We start from the raw sequence: 17,285 nt of genomic DNA, 5'->3' as shown, positions 1-17,285 counted from the left end.
CAAACACTTTCAGGCAACACCAAACTGCATCCTGGCTGTGTTCCTCTTTGGACAAAAAGCCACATTCCAGTTCAAACACCCTCCTGTTCTGGGTTTGTATTCTGAAGCATCCTCTGTGGCTGCCGTCTCATTTAATGAAAAGACATTTTCATGAAATGCCAAGTGTTGTGCGGCTTTTCTTTTCTTGCAGTTTAGGGCAGCCCTGCCCTGTTTTGACTAGTACCATATTCTCAGCAGCTACGGTGGGATAGTTGCTGGGTGCAGCGGGTCCCTTTGGCCTGTGACCGCAGGGTGAGTTACAGGCTCTGGACTGAAGTTCCCTGCTGTGCCTCAGCTGGTGGACTCCACTGCCCGCTCCTGAAATGCATCGTTCTTCTTAAAAAGCATCTGAACGTCCCGTATCCACTCTTCTGCCACTGACAGCAGCAATACCCCTTCTGTTCTTTGGTAACGTCTTTATAAGTGCAAAGCTGGATTAAAATGTGTCAGTCCAGTCTGGCACCTTCCTCTGAAAGCCTCATCTTAAAAAAATAAAACATAATTTAAAAAAAGTTGGTGTTCACTCCTGAATGTATTTAGAGTTGGATCCCCAAAGAATTAATCTCCACTCCAAATAAGTCATCATTCCATCCTATATCAGGCTGCCAGTTCGTGATAACCTCCCGTTCACAGAAGTCTGCGCTGCCATTTGAAAGGGTCTTTCCAGCCCTCGTCATGTGTTCCCTCCACTTCCCTCCTGCTTCCCCTTTGCCCTTGGGTGACTTCATGCTCAGTCACAACGGAAAGCTGGGCAGGGTGATTTTGGTTTGCTGGGGTTTTTTTTTTTTTGATTAGTTACCCAAGTGCCTGTAGAAAAGCAACAAGCAGCGGGAGGTGAGGGACAAGAGTAGGTCTTCATGACAGAGGGGATTAGCTTGGGTTAAATCTCTTGTGAAACTACATGCTCAGAAAACTCTCTCTGCTATCTTACGCTCTGGATGTGTCCTGCAGTGTTACTTCTGTGTCAGGTCAAGCATGAAAATCTGTCCTGTAAGCTAGCTGCGTGGACCCTGTGCCAAGCTGCGTTGATTGAATGCGGTTCTTCGCTGGGGCAAGGGCTGCTGATGGGGAACGGCTTGCGGGAGCACAGCCAAAGGCATGCACATGACTTTAGGTACCCAGTAGTCTCATTAGTCAATGGGACGACTTCAGGGGCTTAGTTATGTACGTAAGACTTCGGAGGACCAGAGGCTAACGCTATAAACTCTTCAGGATCTGTTTTTAATGTGTATTCCACAAAGCCCTTATCATGCTCCCGAGTGCTGTAAAATGATAAATAATACGAAATTGTCTCTGTGGGATAAAAACCAACTGTCTGGTTTTGGCCGTTTTTGTGTGCATACACTATGCTTACAGTGGCGGCAGCACTCGGAGACCTGGGAGGTGGTGGCTTCCCTCTCGGAGGTGCCCGTGGGCCTCAGTACATCTGAGTCTGGCAAACACGGAGCCTACGGCCCCCTTCTCCTCAACCCTACCGCAAGGGAGATGCCAAACCCAACGGGCAACATGCCAGGAGAAGGCAGGCTAGTCTGACAGAAGAGGTGCGCGGCTGCGAAATTAGGAGGCAAATCTGAACGTAGCCAGCAAGAAACTGCTAAGCAGAGCCCTGGCAAATGGCCCGCGCAAAGAGTTTGCCCTCGGTTTTGTCCTCTGGTCTGGCTGTGACGGGACCCCCAGCTTTGCTCTTCTGCAGTGCTTCTTACCCACCTTCTCTCCACCCCCGCGGGCCTGGCCCAGCCGGTCCCCCTGCCTCCGCCGCTGCCTCGCCGTGGGGCGCGGGGGGCCGCAGCCCCCGGCCAGGCTGCCGCAGCTGCGGCCCCTCCGCCCCCCGGCCCCCTGCCTCGGCCGTCGCCGCACGGCCCACGCGGGAACGGCACGGCTCTCCGCGGGTGAAACGCCGGTGTTTGCTTGCGGCCGGCTGGCGCCGCCGGGCCCGGGGTCAGCCGCCGGCAGCTCCCCAGGGCGGCCGCCGCCCCGCGGCCCCTCCGCGGGCGCGGGAAGACGGCGGCGGCGGCGGCGCGGGGGGCGTCGGAGGCGGCGGGGCCGGCTCGGCGTGGCGGCCCGCCCCCGCCTCCCGCGGACTTCCAGGCCGTGGCAGGGCGCTGTGGCCGCCGGCAGCGGCTCCCAGCCCGCCCCCTGCCCTCCGTGCGGCTCCGGCTCCGGCTCGCACGCCCACCGCCGCCCCGCTGCCGGCTCTCCCCGCTCGGTCGCGGCTGATCCACCCGCTCCCGGGCTTTGTTCGGCTCCGCGGGCCGCTTCAGCCCCCGGGCAGGGCAGGGATCGGGCCGGAGTCGGGCAGGCTGCCCCGGTGAGCCCCTGGCAAAGCCGATGTCCGCCGCGCCCGTCCGATCCCCGACGCTGCGGCCCCACAGGATGAAGAAAGACGAGTCGTTCCTGGGCAAGCTAGGCGGGACGCTGGCGAGGAAGAAGAAAGCCAAGGAGGGTGAGTTCGCCCGCGCGGGGGGGAGGAAGGAAGGTGCCCCCGGCCGGCGTGACCTGCAGCAGCTTCCCGCTCCCGTCCCGTCCCGTCCCGACCCTCCGGGGGCAGCCTGCGGCGGGGGCAGCCTGCGGCGGGGGCGGGCGGCAGGCTGCGGGGCAGCCCCCCCTTTGTTCGGCAGCGCCGCCGGGGCAGGGGGCGGCGGGGCGGGCGGTCCGCCTGCTCTCGGCCCCCGCAGCGGCTGCAGCCCCGGCGGGGCGCGGGGCCGCGCCCGCCTCAGCCCGGCGCGGGGGCGGCGGGAGGGCGCTTGGGGCGCCCCGCGGGCCCCGGGCGGGCGCTGGGGGGCGGCTGGCAGCGGGGGGCCGCCGGGAGGTGCCGGCGCCTGGGGGCGCCCGGCGCTTCCCGCCGCAGGCCGGTGCGGGGTGGCTGCTCGTCGGGCGCGCCTCAGGGCTTGGCCGCTTGCCCCGCCGCTTCCCGGCTCCCCTCTTCCTACGTCGGCCCGCAGCTGCGAAGGGAACCCCAGAACCGGCTTTCTGCTGTAGAATAAACTTCTGGTGACCAAGGAGGCTGTGGGAGTCGTTTTTTCCAGTCTGAGAGTTGAGGAAGCCACGAGGGAACGATTAAATCCACCCGTGTTTCGTTCCAGGCCGGCTTCATCTATAGGCTTTATGTTGGCATAGATACTTTTCCCGGAGTGTTTTTCATAAGTAAATATATTCAGCAAAAACACCTAGCCCTCGAGCGCCAGGGTTTCGCCTGGGTACGCTTGCACCGCGGTGTACCGAGTGTGTTCGTTGGGGTGGTCACCGCCGGCGCCAGCCGGGCAGGGCGGCCTGAGCCTCCCCCTTCAGCGCCCAGGGCCTGGAGAGGCTCCCTCAGCCCGAGCCCAGCGGAGCGGCACCCGCGTCGGGGTGCCTCGGCCCCCGCTGCCCGGATCCGCCTCGGCGCTGCACCCCCGGCGCGGCCTTCTGGCGCGGGCACGCGTGCGAGGCGATCTCGGAGCGGTCTGCTTGCGGCAGAGGCGGTGTGGAGATAGCACTGTTTACTCTCAAGCGACACGACTTTTTTATTGTTGCTGTAGATAGGGAGGCGGCGTCTTGCCGCTAGACTTGATAAAGATGGTCCGGCCCTGTGTACACAAAGCGTACCTTTCTCATGAGCGGTGTCTCCTCTGACGGTGGCGTACTCTGTCCTCCTCTGCTTCCCCGACTGACCAAATACTGGCTTCGGCGGAGAAACTCTTCCTCCGCGTTATCCCCAGACTGCTGATGTCTGCTAGCTGGAAATCTGGGTGTCCTTGCCTTACGGTTTAATGCAATTTTGACTTTCTGGCTTGTTAAAACTGGCCTTGGTTTTGTTTTGGTGTCTGATGGGTGTAGGGTAGGGACGTAATTTGAGTTTCAGCCTCCTTTCAGCTCGCTGTTGAGCGAACTCGTGTTTTACCCATATCGAGTCTATTCATTGCCAGCAACATTTAGAAGGCAGCTTTTTAATATTTAAAAATAAAATACTTGGCCTCAAAACAGGGATCAAGGAAATTGCTTCCTTTTCCTTCTCCTGGCTGGTTTGGTGTGGCTTACCGGTATTTCCTTTATTACCTATTCTTAATCAAGTTTCTTCAACATGGTTCTGCTAAGGAGCAGCAGATGCGGTCGTGCCTTCCTGATGATCTCATTTGCTTCTGAAGGAAGATGGTGGAGAAAACTCAGCTCCAGCGGGGGACCACACGCTCCAAAAGAGTGTATTTCATTCAAAGGTGACTTCTAAGTGTAAGCAGGTTGGCAGCGACCCTTCTTAAACGAGAAATTTTGGCATTGCTAGGCGATGTTTTTGAGGCAACTGCTTTCAGCAGGGGCCACCCACTCGTTTTGCCGAGTTTGTTCATTATTTTGCCGACTCTCGTGGCTGCAGTTCCTCTTGGTGCTGGAGGGGCCCGTTTTGGTTCCTGCCCACGGTACTTAGTGGGGAACCGCCGCTGCGGTAATGTAAAGTGTGGTGGTCACGCTTCTGTCACTGCGATGGGGAGGACGCTGAAACATGCGGCGCAGCTTTTTGTGCGCCTGTTCCTTCCAGTCTGAAAATGCGAAGGGAGGAAAGGCTGTCTGCAAGCCCCTGGAGCCTCCCGTTGGGTCTGATACGCGGCGGTGCTGCCGGCGGCTGAGGCCCTTGGCTGTAAGGGGAAACGGCTCATTACCCTTCTACGTTTTGCACTTTCTTTGCGGGGCAGCTCTCAAACGCAGGATGTCCAGACCACGGCTGTGAAACTGGAGGGGGCCAAGGGCTGAGCAGTGAGGAGGTGGTGGGGTGGGGTCTGCACCAGGGGGAGAGCGGCTGGTCCATGGCTTGTGGTAGGACCTGGGCAGCCGTGGGAGCAAACGTCAGGGATAGAAACTAAATCTTTGTATGTGAGCGTGAAGCAGAAGTAAGTTGGAAGCTCGTCTGAGTGGTGTTCCTTGAAGGAGTGGATTGACCATGCGGGAGCCCTGTGGTCAACTTTTCCTGTGTGCTTGGGAACTGCTCTGCCCTGAGGGTTTCCCTCCCTCCTTCCCTCCTTCCCTTCAGGCCGTTTCTGCTGGTTTTCTCTGAGGGGACCAGCAGAGGTCAGAGTGATCTTCCCGGAGTGAATGTGGACCTCTCCACCAACTACTCTCCACAACAGCAAATCGAAATGTTGGCTGCTGGTTTGCCACAACCAAAAATCTTTCTTGCCTCCTCTCCCTCTCGCAGCATGAAAAGCAAGCAAGCAACCCAGAGAGCTCTTTATACATACTTCTTGCTTTCGCTGCCTGTCTTTTGCGTCATACCGTAAACGCGGGCCTGCTGTCATCATCTCAGCTCTATTCATATAATGACCTTTAACCTGGCCTGTGCAAGAGTTGTAATCCAGTTATATTAATCCTTTTTGTCTTTGTGCACGACTTGGGAGCCACGCAGCTCAGAGATCCTTACAATGACACTGAAAAAGCTTTTGTTGGTTACTTAGGCGGTTTTCTTTTTTTTTAATCATGGGTGGCAGCTGTGTCATAAATAACCATGATGTGTGGCTACCAACCCATAAGCAACTAAATTTAAATGTTTTTTTGGCCGACTACTTTATAACATGCTGCAGTCTGTTTTTAGAGAGGTTATATTGGGAGAGGAGTGTTCATTAGTCTTATCGAGGCGGCCAGTGTAAGCTCATACCATGCCTTTACGACAGCAGGATAAATAAGGTTCCTAGGCACGCTGGTGATAGTCACTGTGGCAGTATTCAAAGTATTTACCGTAGCGTGTAAACAGCTTTGCTGCTGCTCTTGCTTTAGCAGTATGGCATGACATAGGGCTTTGTAAGTGGGTGCCGGTAGGTGAGGTAGGGTTAAGATTTCAGGTCAAATTCATCAGCGTTTTAAGTCGAATTCTATAGGTGGCTTAACTGTTTGAGGAAGCCTTTGAATTTCTACCTTGAACCTCTGTTTTGCACTATTACACCTTATGCCTAGGTTTCTGAGTTTTTATGGCTGAACTGACTTATTAGGCAGCCCTGACTTAAACAGCAGCCGCCGCTGTTCATGGGGGAGCCGTTTTTACCCTGGTTTCCTATGGAAGTAGGGGGTGGGTGATCTCACTATCTGTTTGGCCCCTCCCTTCCTCTTCCTTCCTAGGAATATTTTTAACCCATAGTTTGGCTAAAAATGCCTCCGAGGGAAAACTACTGGTCTTAAGGATTGTTAAATGACTGAGGATTGTGTCAAAACGGGTGACCAATGAGAACAGAAAGACCTCAGTGGAGTCCCACTGCAGGAACACCTGCAAATGAGCTCAACCCTGACGTGCCAGTGGAGAGCCCAGGTGGGAGGGACACAGCTGGAGAAAGGACACGTCTATGGGAAGAAGCACTGTGTTCTTAAATGTTATAGTCCGTCATGACACACATCCTTAGGAAAGCGGGATGTGTTTGTTCCAGTGCTCGTGTGACCCCTTGGTTTATAACCACCCACCGCGCCCCCCCTTAGGCTGTGTGGAAATCTGCAAAAATCTAGGTTTGCCTGATGTTTCCACGACATGATTCTGTCTTGGTGTATCTCGGGCTTTCAAGATGTACCACATCTGTAATGTGGTTACTAAACTTTAGCACATCTGTTTCAAGAGCCCCAAAATATGCTTTAAATACCTTAGGAAACGATTGGGATGCAGGCAGGGCCCATAGCAGGACACGGTTTGTAAGCTTGATGATCCCTTAGCTTCTTTTCAGACCCTGTAAAAGATACTGTTTCAGACAGTGCTGTGTTTCATCTCCCATCTGTAAAAGGAACTTTAAAAAAAAAATCTCCCCTTTCCTGTCAGTCAGGGTGATGTCTTTGTACTGAAATAAAGGAGGGGGTTTGCCGCAAGCTTTGCTCCTTGCCTACTTGCAAAGCTTTGTTTTCTTTTCCTCCTAATACGCTGTATGAAAGATCTGGGCAGCAGGTGTTCGGCTAAATAAACCTTCTATTATTGTATCTGTGTATGTGTGTGTATATATATAGCCTATACGGAGGAGTCAGTGAGAGAAATACAACAGACTTAATTGCTTAGTGTTGTTTCCCAGTGACACAATTGAGGGTGGGCATAGGGGTGAGGAAACTGCTCCAGAAAAGAGCAATTTATTCTGCCTCACGAAATCAACAGGAGAGGGGGAAAGAACGCGAGAGATGACAGTGCTACAGAGGGAAGAATTACTGCAACAGCAGCTGAATAATATGAAGGTTTTACACATATCAAGGGAGGTTAAAGTATTGTTCTTGGGTTCTGTGGCTCAGCATAACAGTGAGACGGAGTGGCTGTGAAAAGTTTCCTTTTGCATTTGCCTGCGGGCACACCAGTTTGGTAAATAGCTTGGCAGACGCGTATTTCACTAGATGGCAAGGTTTTTCTCCCAGAGAAAGGTGGCGGTTGTTGCCTGTGTCTTGCAGGGAGAAAAGCTGGAGGGTGAGGAAGTGAGGTGATTTATTCAAGGTCATCTGGCAGGGCAGTGACAAAGCCAGGGAAAGAAACTGTATTTCCTGAGTCCTCTCTGGTGCTGTGATCCTTAGGCAAAGGCACTGCATCATCTGCCTGTTTCCCACAGCTCTACGTATGCTAAAACCCATCTCCAAATTGTTCAGGTGTGACTGCTTGTACTGCCGGATGCAGTTTGGCTTTCTGGAGGGAAGAACATGAGGAAATAAGCTCAACAGCAGAATTAAATTGGAGGAAGCAGTTTCTTTATCATTCCTTTGAAAACGATGGGGCTGCTTGCTCTCTGGAGGGAAAAGAGGTTCAAAACCAGATCTACTTCATTGCCTTTGTATTGATGAGCACATCTCAAGTCCGTAAGGCATCCCCTTGAACACAACAGGATGGGAGAATTGGACTTGCTTAGAAAACGGATCTCATCTTTCATTTGAATATGGTATCCTGAAAATAGTTAAAATCTCTTTTTAATGCTGTCTGTTACACAGTCTCCAGAGATGTATCAGTGTAAACAGACTGCAAAAAATTTAACTTCTCTGTCTCGGTGTGCTGCTCCCTTGCTTTAGCCACTGCCTAGTGGTTGCTGAGACTTCTAACAAATGTATTTAGCTTTAAAATGATACTGAAAGATGCCTGTTCAATAGATCCTAAAAAGTTGTAAAGCTGTACGTAAGGCATGCTTGACTCAATCTTCATTCACTTTGCAGGTGGCACTCATGTTGGTTGTATTATTCATGCCTGGGATTTGTCCCCGTCACAACCATTCCTGGCCGTTGCAGATTGTGTTTCATACTGACTGTGCCCATGTATCTTACTTTATGGACTCGTAAGGGGCTACTGCTGCTGAAATATCCAAACAGAAGATGAATGGGTGCTGGCTAAGCAGAATTACTTGCTTTTTAAGAGAGGAATTTGCATATAATTATATTGAAGCTACATACTGTTCCAGATATGTGTATGTATCCATAGAAAGACTGTGCAGACATATGCAAATTCAGGTTCAATTTATTATCCTTTCTACTACTAATTTAAACAGAGAGAGACCTAAGTTTCCAGTTGGAACCTGTATAGCCTAATTGCTGAGTTTCTCCTGTAGGGCTCAGGCGTACCTCTGACCAGGTCTGGTTTCAGCCTTGCTTGAGCAGTGCCGGTCTGGGTTCTGACACTGGGTTCTATTCTGGCAAAAGCTGTACTGTGGATATAATTTGTGTCAATGTCTCAGCTGAAATGAACTTTACCTGCACGGGAATCATCCTTTTAATAGTGTCATAAACCCTGTATTTTTCGCCTGTAACTGCAGCTAGGCTAGGGTGGTTCGCCTAATGCAGCTTTGGGTACAGCCTCTTGGTGAGACAATAGAGTTTTGAATTACAGCCGAAAGTTTTCTTCCAGACAGGATGCAGCAAGATACGCGAAATAGCTCTGTAGCTCTTCAGCAGTGGATTGGAGAAAGTAACTTGCTTTTATTTAAGAAAAACAGACATTTTAAAGTTGTTTTATTTTCAGAGTTGCAATCATTAAAATAAGATTCATTGTAAGAACACTGTTACGTTTCATTATAAAACCTTAGCAAGGTGGCTATCAATGCTTCTAATTTTCCAAAACTAGATTTCGAATTTCTTAAAAATACTAATGCAAGGATTTGGAAAGGGACTCCTTTTCTCCTTGAAGTCTACCCTTAATTAAAAGCAATTGTTCAATGATACCTGTTTTCATTTCTTCTAAAGGATTTATTAACGCTAACGTCTTGGGAGAGACTTCTAGAAGTTGGTATCTGGCTGTTTCTGTTTCGAGGAGCGTGTGCGTGAGCCCTGTGAGACTTTGATGTATAGGGGGCTGCACGTGGACCTGATATGAATGGGGGGAGCTGCAAAGTCACGACTTCATGCAACGTCTGTGCAGATGCTCTCTGCTGAAGGGTGTGAAGGGGGGATTCTTGGTCCCACTGGTGGGTCTGTGCAGGGAGAGCAGGCTGTGTTCTGCAATGCATTACCATAAATGCATTAATCATATTAAGAGTTGTGATATTTAGATCTCTTTATTCATATAAATGCATCCTACTGATTTGCACGTCTGCAATACAGGGGTCCAGGAGATTTAGTATAGTTATGCATAACAGTGCTAAACGTCTTTTTATGTACTTCAAGAAGTGTTGCAGGCTGGCTGAGCCGAAAACAAATGAAGCTGGTGGAGTTTTCCAATGCGCTGCTTTGAGCTTTGGATCATACTTTGATGTTAGGAGATTTGAGAGATTAGCTGGCAAGCTCTTTCCATTGCAAAAGCATGTCAGAACAACTTCTTGCTAAAGGATCCAGGGTTATGTGGTCTGTGGCAAGACCAGCGCGAGGCAGAGTCCGCTAGTTGCAGGAATTGGTGTTTCAGCAGTTACAGCTTTGCTGTTCAGCTGGGAAGGAGATTTAGTGTGTGTACCTTATGCATACAAATGTCATGGACACAGCTGAGGAGATTCAAGTTTGTAGCTGTGGAAGTGCCAGTGTAGCTGGTACTTCAAAGCTGCTAGTGAGGGATTTGGATGCCAAATTGCTGTTGCTTTTCAAAGAGAGTCAGGTGTACAAATCTCTTGGGCACCACTAGAAATCTTGTCCTGCAAATACACACCTGAGAGGTTGTCTGTGTCAGGGTTCCTGGGACATGATGTCTTGATGGGGACACACGACCGTACAGAGACACTGACATGTATCTTAAGGAGGAGGAGTTTTCTGCTTCACCTATAACATCATCTGTTTGTGATCCTTGTCACCCTCGCTGCTGCTGGTAATGCAGGAGGCTCTGTGTGCGCCTTCTTAACCCTGAAGTCTTGTTCCCTTTGCAGCATTTTCAGTCTGTCCTTGTTCTTATGCCAGTGGGGCAAGGTCTTCACTGCAGCAGGAGGCTAAGGGCCAGACCTCAGGCTCCTCACAGTCGTTTCAGGAGACCTGGAGGCCAGAAAGAAAGAAGGAAGGGAAGCCTTGTTTCCCAAAGGCTTCTCCTTGTGCTGACCTCTGCTCATGAGCAATCATGACTTCACCAAACCTCCAGGTTCTTTGAACTAATGGGATCTGGGTATTTTGTTGCAGAAGCCAGCTACTTGAAAGTCAACCAGGTGGCTCCAGAGAAAGATCTGACCTGTGCCAGTGTCTGGACATGACTGGTGGTACGAGCTCTGTTCTGGTCAGCTGTCATGATGTCTACATGCCTTACTCTGCACAGCCCTCTAATTTAGCTCTTCTGCATGGTGACTTTGGTAGTTGCTTATCCCCTCCCTTGTACGTCCTCTGCCTGCTCTGTGAAATGTGTTATATATGAGCGTTGTCACTGATGAAGCTTAGGTTTTTTCCTCAGGGCACAGCAGAATCAACTGATGCAGTTGTCGGAGTTGTTTAACTTGCAAAGTATGCGTGCCTGCAGCAGGTTTTCCCCAGGCTCTGTATGGCGTATGTGGACTGGCCCTTGCTTTATGTGCCGTCCTGGTGGCTGCGGTGTACCTGCCTCTGGTTGTTGTCGTAGGCTGCATTGGCTCGTCTCGCCCTGGGCTGAGGGGTGAGCGGTGGAGGGAAGTGTGGCATGCCTTGTGGTGAGAAGGGGGGAAGTGGAAGGGAAGGAGGGGCAGGGTGAGCAGTGGGAGAGCCCCGCTTCTCAGGGGGCTCTTCCAGGCTGCCCTCAAGAGGAGTGCTGGATCCTGGGACCTTTGCTGCAGGACAGGCTGCTGGGTGGTGGTGCATGCCGTCCCCACCATCGCAGGAGGGGCTGTATGTGGGGGATCTAAACCAGCAGTTCTTCTGTGGGTGACAGTGACCCCTGTTTATCTTTGGGGGTGGGCTGAGCATGGAGGGGAAGTGGGAATAGGAACCTCTGTGTTGCACAACTCATAGGTCAGTGGCCAAGTGATCTCTCCAGGGTGAAGCATATTCTGCTCAGGTACAGATTTCCTAATTTGTACTCTTCTGTTGGCCAAGTAGAAAGCTGCAACCCAAAATTCGTGACTTCTGTTGTGTATGTCTAGTTTAGCTGGAAAAGTATTATGGCTAACATATGTTGTTTCAGGGTTTTGTAATTTGAATCCGGTTTAGTCTTGCTCTGAAAACCAGATGTGGGGAGAACATGCACACCTGGCAGCATGTACTGGCTGAGAGCAGTGGCTCCATACTCTGCAGGCCGTTAAATCACTGTCACTTCCTCATGGAGGAAGATACATCCGCACGATGAAGCTTCGAATTATAAATCCTGTACACACGATTTGTTTCCATGCACCCGCTGCAGACCCCTCTCCAGAGCCCTTAGGCTGAGAGAGGAGGCCATGGGACGGGATTATGGTTTTGGCTTTGCTAGTGGCGAGCAACAGGATCTTTGGGAATTCAGTTTTGCCTCTCAGTGATTGTTTCTCCAAGTTAAAAAAGGCTTCTTTATAATCCCCGAGACCTGTCTGGAGATCGGATATAAACTCTTATAAAATCTCTTTTCAACGTATACTGCATTTTGGTTATAAAACGAGCAAGCTGTTCTGGCTCCTGGAATTCTGGTTCTGTCTTTAATACTTCTTTCATTGCGTGGTTGAACCATAATGAAATCCGCTGAAAAAAGAAATAGTGTATTTTCTTTTATGGCTGCCATATGGCCTTATTGCTAATTTTTAATTAGCTGAGATGGTTGCTTACACAATTTATTTGGAATAAGGAAGGAGACTGTGAGAGCTGGATGAGGAGGAGAGCTATTCTGATGTCTGTATAGAGGCACGGTGTCTTTTTTACCGTCTTTAAATAGAAAAATGTGTAATCCTCAGAAAGTGTCTTGCCACTAGGTCTGTTTGGCAGATGTATGCATGTGTGTTATTAAACAGATGTAGACACTTCTGTAATTTTAAAATAGAATAGTGTTGTTTGCTTTCTGGCTTGCCTAGTCCAGCACATGGATTTAGAGGCATTGCAAAATTGACAGGATTTTCTTCCCAAATGGCAGAATAGGAGAAAGTACCAGGCCATCCAAGCTTGCATTTTCTACTTAATATTCCTCCTCAGGAACAGGGTTATAAAATTGTCCCTTGGGATTACTGTTTGCCTTCTTCCCTGCGTATGGGTCCCAGTATTGTTACAGTGAATTGGTTCCATTAGAAAATTAAGCAGGCTGCAAGAATGCTAACACTATAGATATGTCTTGGATCTGTACTGAATTTGGTCTGACAGGGATCTTGACTCTCTAATTAGGTAGTTAAGTAAGCATGTATAATGGAGCCCTATCATTGGGAAACTGGATTTTAATTGGGTGCAGGATGTCATGCTCCAAATGGTCCTGCTGTGCCGGGAGCAAACCAGATCTGCTGCCCGTATAGCAGATCTGATGCTGTCTGCCACACAAACTGCTAGGGTTTCTTTTGCATGTGGAAGGGGAGAAGCAGTCATGACAGACGTCATCTAATGTGGCAATAGTCCAGCTTCAAGCTGGACCTTGGCAGGTCCTTCCAAGCAACATTTCTCTGATTCTGTGGAGCTGGGTTTTTTGAGGGTACCTTGTCAGGGAGAGAGACAGATGGTAATGGGAAGGGAAGAGGGACTGGCCTTAGTATCTGCTCTCTGCTGTGTGGTTGAAGGAGAAAGGTATATATTTGTTTCCATGATGTGTCCGGGATAACTGGGTGCTTGTGAGTTTTTTCCTCTGACTGCTCACACAGATTCAGACTAATAGTTTCCCGCTTGACCACTTATGATGTGCTTAATTAGACTGCTGTCTTGAAATTGCCCACTTCTACTGCAGCACTGCAGCTGTACCTGCATTAACACAGTGAGGGGCCATAGTTTAAATCATCACTGTGGATCCTCAGCATCATTTAGCTTCATATCATTTAGTTTAAAAAACTAAACTGTGGTGGCTCTTGCTCTGCTGACTATCAGTAGTAAGAGCAATAATAAGGCTGGGGAGCTGTGCTTGACCAAGCCATGACTCCGACATTTAAGGTGTTTGTTTTATACAGTCTTTCCAACTGTATATTTCTGATCCCTTAATTCCTGTCATTTACATGTTAACGAACAGATCACAGGTACCAACATTTGCCAAGCTAGTTCAGCACCTGGTAAAAAGCCTTTCTCTGTCAGCTCTTTAAGCAATGGGGAACACGCGTGGATTTTCTTTCCTGTGGACGAACTGGTAAAACAAATTGTAGTTTTTAGTGAGTGACTTTTCTTCCCATGAATGGTGTTACGTGCAGATGCTGTACCACCCAGGATCTTGGTAGAAGGCATCCTCACTGGGTTCCTTCATTTGCTAAACAGCTGTGCTGTTGATCCAGTGGTTGGTAAGGGGTTTCTCCAAGAATGCAAACACAATTACTTTGAAACTGTCTGAGCTGGCGGGTTCCACTTTTGTACTGAATGCAGAGGAGATGGGCACTGTTGTTGCAGGGAGGCTGAGTAATTTGGTGTGTCGCAGCGTAGCAGATGATTCTGTGGAGCCGTATTGCGAGTGTGAAAGATCTCATATCTATTACATTGGAAGAGTAAAACCAAAGTAACTAATCCCCATGCAAGAAAAGGGGGAAAAAGATCCTCATGGCTGCCTGTGGCACTGCCCCCATGTTGTGTGATCTGTCTCATGGTCTATCCTGGGCTGTGTCCTGTTTAACATCTTCATCGATGACCTGGAGGAGGTGATGGAGTGCATGCTCATCCAGTTTGCAGATGACACCAAACTGGGTGACCAGCTGATACGCTTGAGGGCAGGGCTGCCATTCAGGGAGACATAGACGGGCAGGAGAAATGGGCTGACAGGAACCTTCTGAAATCCAACAAGAACAAGTGAAATTCCTGCACTCGGGAAGGAAGAGCCCCCTGCAATGATATGAGCTGGATGCTGCCTGCATGGGGAGCAGCTCTGCTGGAAAGGCCTGGGGGCCCTGGTGGGCGGCGAGCTGACCAACAATATCCTGGGCTATATTAACAGAAGCACAGCCAGTAGACTGAGCAAAGTGATTGTCCCCCTCTACTCAGCACTCCTTAGATCCCAGCTGATACACTGTGTCCCGTTTTGGCTCCTCAGTACAGGAAAGACGTGGCTAAACTGGAGCACCTTCAGCAGTGGGCCACCAGGATGGCAGCTGGAGCACTTGTCCTGTGAGGAGAGCTGAGGGCTGAGCTGGGCTCGTTCAGCCTGTGGAAGAGTCTGCTTCAGGGAGATCTTTAATAAGCAGTCTGTTGATACCTATGAGGAGATTACTGAGAAGATGGAGCCAGGTTCTGCACCATTGTGCATAGCAGAGGAGAGAGACAACCGGTATAAACTGAAATGAATGAGGTTCAGTCTGGGCAAAAGGAGAAACTTTTTCATGCTGGGAACTATGAAGCAGTGGGACAGGATGCCTAGAGAGTCTGTGCAGCCTCTGTTCTTGGAGCTTTTAAGATGTGACATGATAAAGCCCTGAGCAACCCGGTGTGATCTCGGAGCTGACCCTGCTTTGAGGAGGAGGTTCAGCTAGAGACCTCCTGAGGTCCTTTCCACTCTGAATTATCCAGTGATCTTACGCGGCTCCCTGGCAGCTTAGACCCTTCAAAGGCTGGAGTATGGACATTTCTTAAACAGTGTGAAGTCTGTGGATTAATGATTTATGAGCATGTGAATACAAGGGTGTGCAGTGGAACTATGGTTCTCATCAGGATCCTTTTACTGGTTTTGCACTGAGGTAGCAGTAAGAGTACAATTTTTTTTTCTGGTTTTTTTTCCTGTCAACCTTTTAGTGAGGAGGAAAGCATGGATTCCACTGGGCTGCTGCTCTGGCTGCTTCTTTAGCAAGGGTGAGTCCGAGAGGCTGTGTAGTTAGAAAGCTATTCTGGGACTGACCAGTAGCCGAGCTTGAAAGCCTTTAAGATGCCTAGCCCCTCTGAAACACCACCTTGTCTAGCTCATAGGACCTGGTATTACCAGTGCAAAGGCTTTAAAAGAGACCACAGAAAGCTATAACTGCAAATTGTATAAAACCTTGGTGTGCTAAGTAAACAAATAGTAACAGTTGCAGGTCTTTTTGATACTTGGTGAAATATGACGTTTTCTTGTGCTTTGGACTTGTTTTGATTTGGTTCTTGGGCTGGCTGTTGTTTCATGATTGCATTTTGTTATCCCTTGAGGGCTGTGTTTGGGAGGCTGGGCCGGAATGGCCATTGGAGGCCTTGGGCTCCACTCTGTCTACATGGTCTTCTGTCACTGTTAGGACGTGGTGGTGTCTGTTTGTTACTTAAACCTGGCAGAGTTAAACATCTGAATGCTTTTATGGCAGCTACTGTCTTCACTGTACCTTCCCCTCGTGGACTGGCTTTTATCTGGCCGTGGGCTCTGAGTTCCAGACTTTCTTTTACTGTGAGGTCTGTAGTGTTTATCACTGAAGTGCTTGTCTTGGCAGGCTCCTCTGGTGCTCAAAGCAACAAGTAAAATAATTTTCCACATATGACTTTTCTGGAAACCATTGAGAAAACTTCTTTGTATTTTGCAGCGTCTGCTTGTGTAGTGAGATATTACAGTTCATTTTCAATACGCTGCTTTACTGGCCTGGATACAGGCAGGACACAGGAAAGATAGAGCTGGGCATGAGGAACCTCACTATATGGTACTCTGAAAACTATGTGTTGAGTGTTTAGGTTAAAGCTTCTAGTCTGGAGCACTGCCTGTCCCTCCATTGGTCTTGTGCTCTGTTGAACTGCAAACCAGTATTTACTAGAAAACACTCAACATGTGTGTTGCAAACATAGTTACTATATATATGAGTGTTTTTCAGGGTTTTCCTTGTCTTTCTGGGTGACATTTGGGCAACTCCAGTGATTAGGCATGTGCACTTTCTGTGGTTTGCAGGGTCCTTTATCTCAGCTTATTCTTCCTGTAGAATAATGTTGTACAAACAGAAAAGTTGCTTTTTTTGAATTGCAAGTCATAGCTGTAGCCTCCTTTCCATTTGCGTGAAGTTGGTTTGTTGAGCTCTGTACTGTCAGCTGGAGAAGACGGTGCCTTTCTGTTACTTCTTGTGCTCACCTGCCATCACTGCCTTCAGAAGTGAGTCTGTTTTTCTGTGCTTCTCTTGGCATGTTCAGAAGAACAAGCAAGGTCAAATGTTTTCATATTTGCACAGTAGACTACTTTTGGTGGTGGTTGTTAACCTCCTCATGCCTTTGGAAAGGGGGGTGAAGGATATGGGGAAAGCAGTAAGCCGAGGCTGGTAAAATTGCTTGGGCTATTAATTAACTGAGGGGGTTTCATTCGGGTACCTACAAACGAAGTGTCAAACCATGAGAAGGAAGTGGAAAGAAGTCGGTGGAGGGATGGAAACCAGCTCAGGTGTAAAGCGCGTTACCACAAGCCGCAGTAGTGACTTTTTGATGCCGGGTGTTCTGCTTGATAAGGTTTGCACAGTTAGATTTGTATGTGGGATCAGCGATAGAGCTTGTAGGAGGCAGTAAACTGAAGTGCTGTTTTTTCCTTGATTTCTTCACGATGGAGAAAGCAAGAATTGAATGAATGGACTAGGCATCTCTATTCCAGAGTAATGCTATTAGCTCTGCTTCTGACAGCTTCTGCTGTCTCTCCCTTGGTAATTTGCTTTGGCCAGACCCATCAAACATGGGTACCTTTAAGTAGTGAGCTGATTCTGGTTTCTGGAGATGCTTTTGGTTAAAGGAGTCTTGTTGGTGCTTGGCATCTTGCGGAAATCAGCCTGCTTCGTTGCGTTCTCAGACTGAGTTCCTAGACTGTGAACGTGCTGTTCCTACCTGCTCGTGCCCATCACTTTGGTTGTAGGAGTACACAGAAGCCTTGAAGAGTACTAAGCACTATATAGCAGAATACGGTATTTCATGGAGAATTGATGGCA

The 17,285-nt window shown here is 49.4% G+C and overlaps 1 protein-coding gene across 5 annotated transcripts in view; it reads left to right on the top strand.

Moving 5' to 3' along the window:
* Nucleotides 1–2,271: 2,271 nt before the first annotated feature.
* The window catches only part of PARVB (parvin beta), a 64,031-nt gene continuing 49,017 nt past the window's right edge, over nucleotides 2,272–17,285 (top strand). For 4 of the 5 annotated variants that reach the window (XR_014227966.1, XR_014227967.1, XR_014227968.1 and 1 more), the window contains exon 1: nucleotides 2,272–2,482. Coding sequence is in view for 2 of the 5 variants with exons in the window: in XM_082310032.1 (XP_082166158.1) it covers nucleotides 2,368–2,482 (115 nt within the window). In the remaining 3 variants the exon portion in view is untranslated. Of the gene's footprint in view, nucleotides 2,483–16,368; nucleotides 16,472–17,285 lie in introns of those variants that run through there. The other variant, XM_082310034.1, reaches the window with a different exon arrangement.

Source organism: Platalea leucorodia (assembly GCF_965183815.1).
Source record: "Platalea leucorodia genome assembly, chromosome: 4".
NCBI lineage: Eukaryota > Metazoa > Chordata > Aves > Pelecaniformes > Threskiornithidae > Platalea > Platalea leucorodia.
The sequence above is the reverse complement of the archived record's forward strand: the minus strand, read 5'-3'. Positions and strand labels throughout refer to the sequence as shown.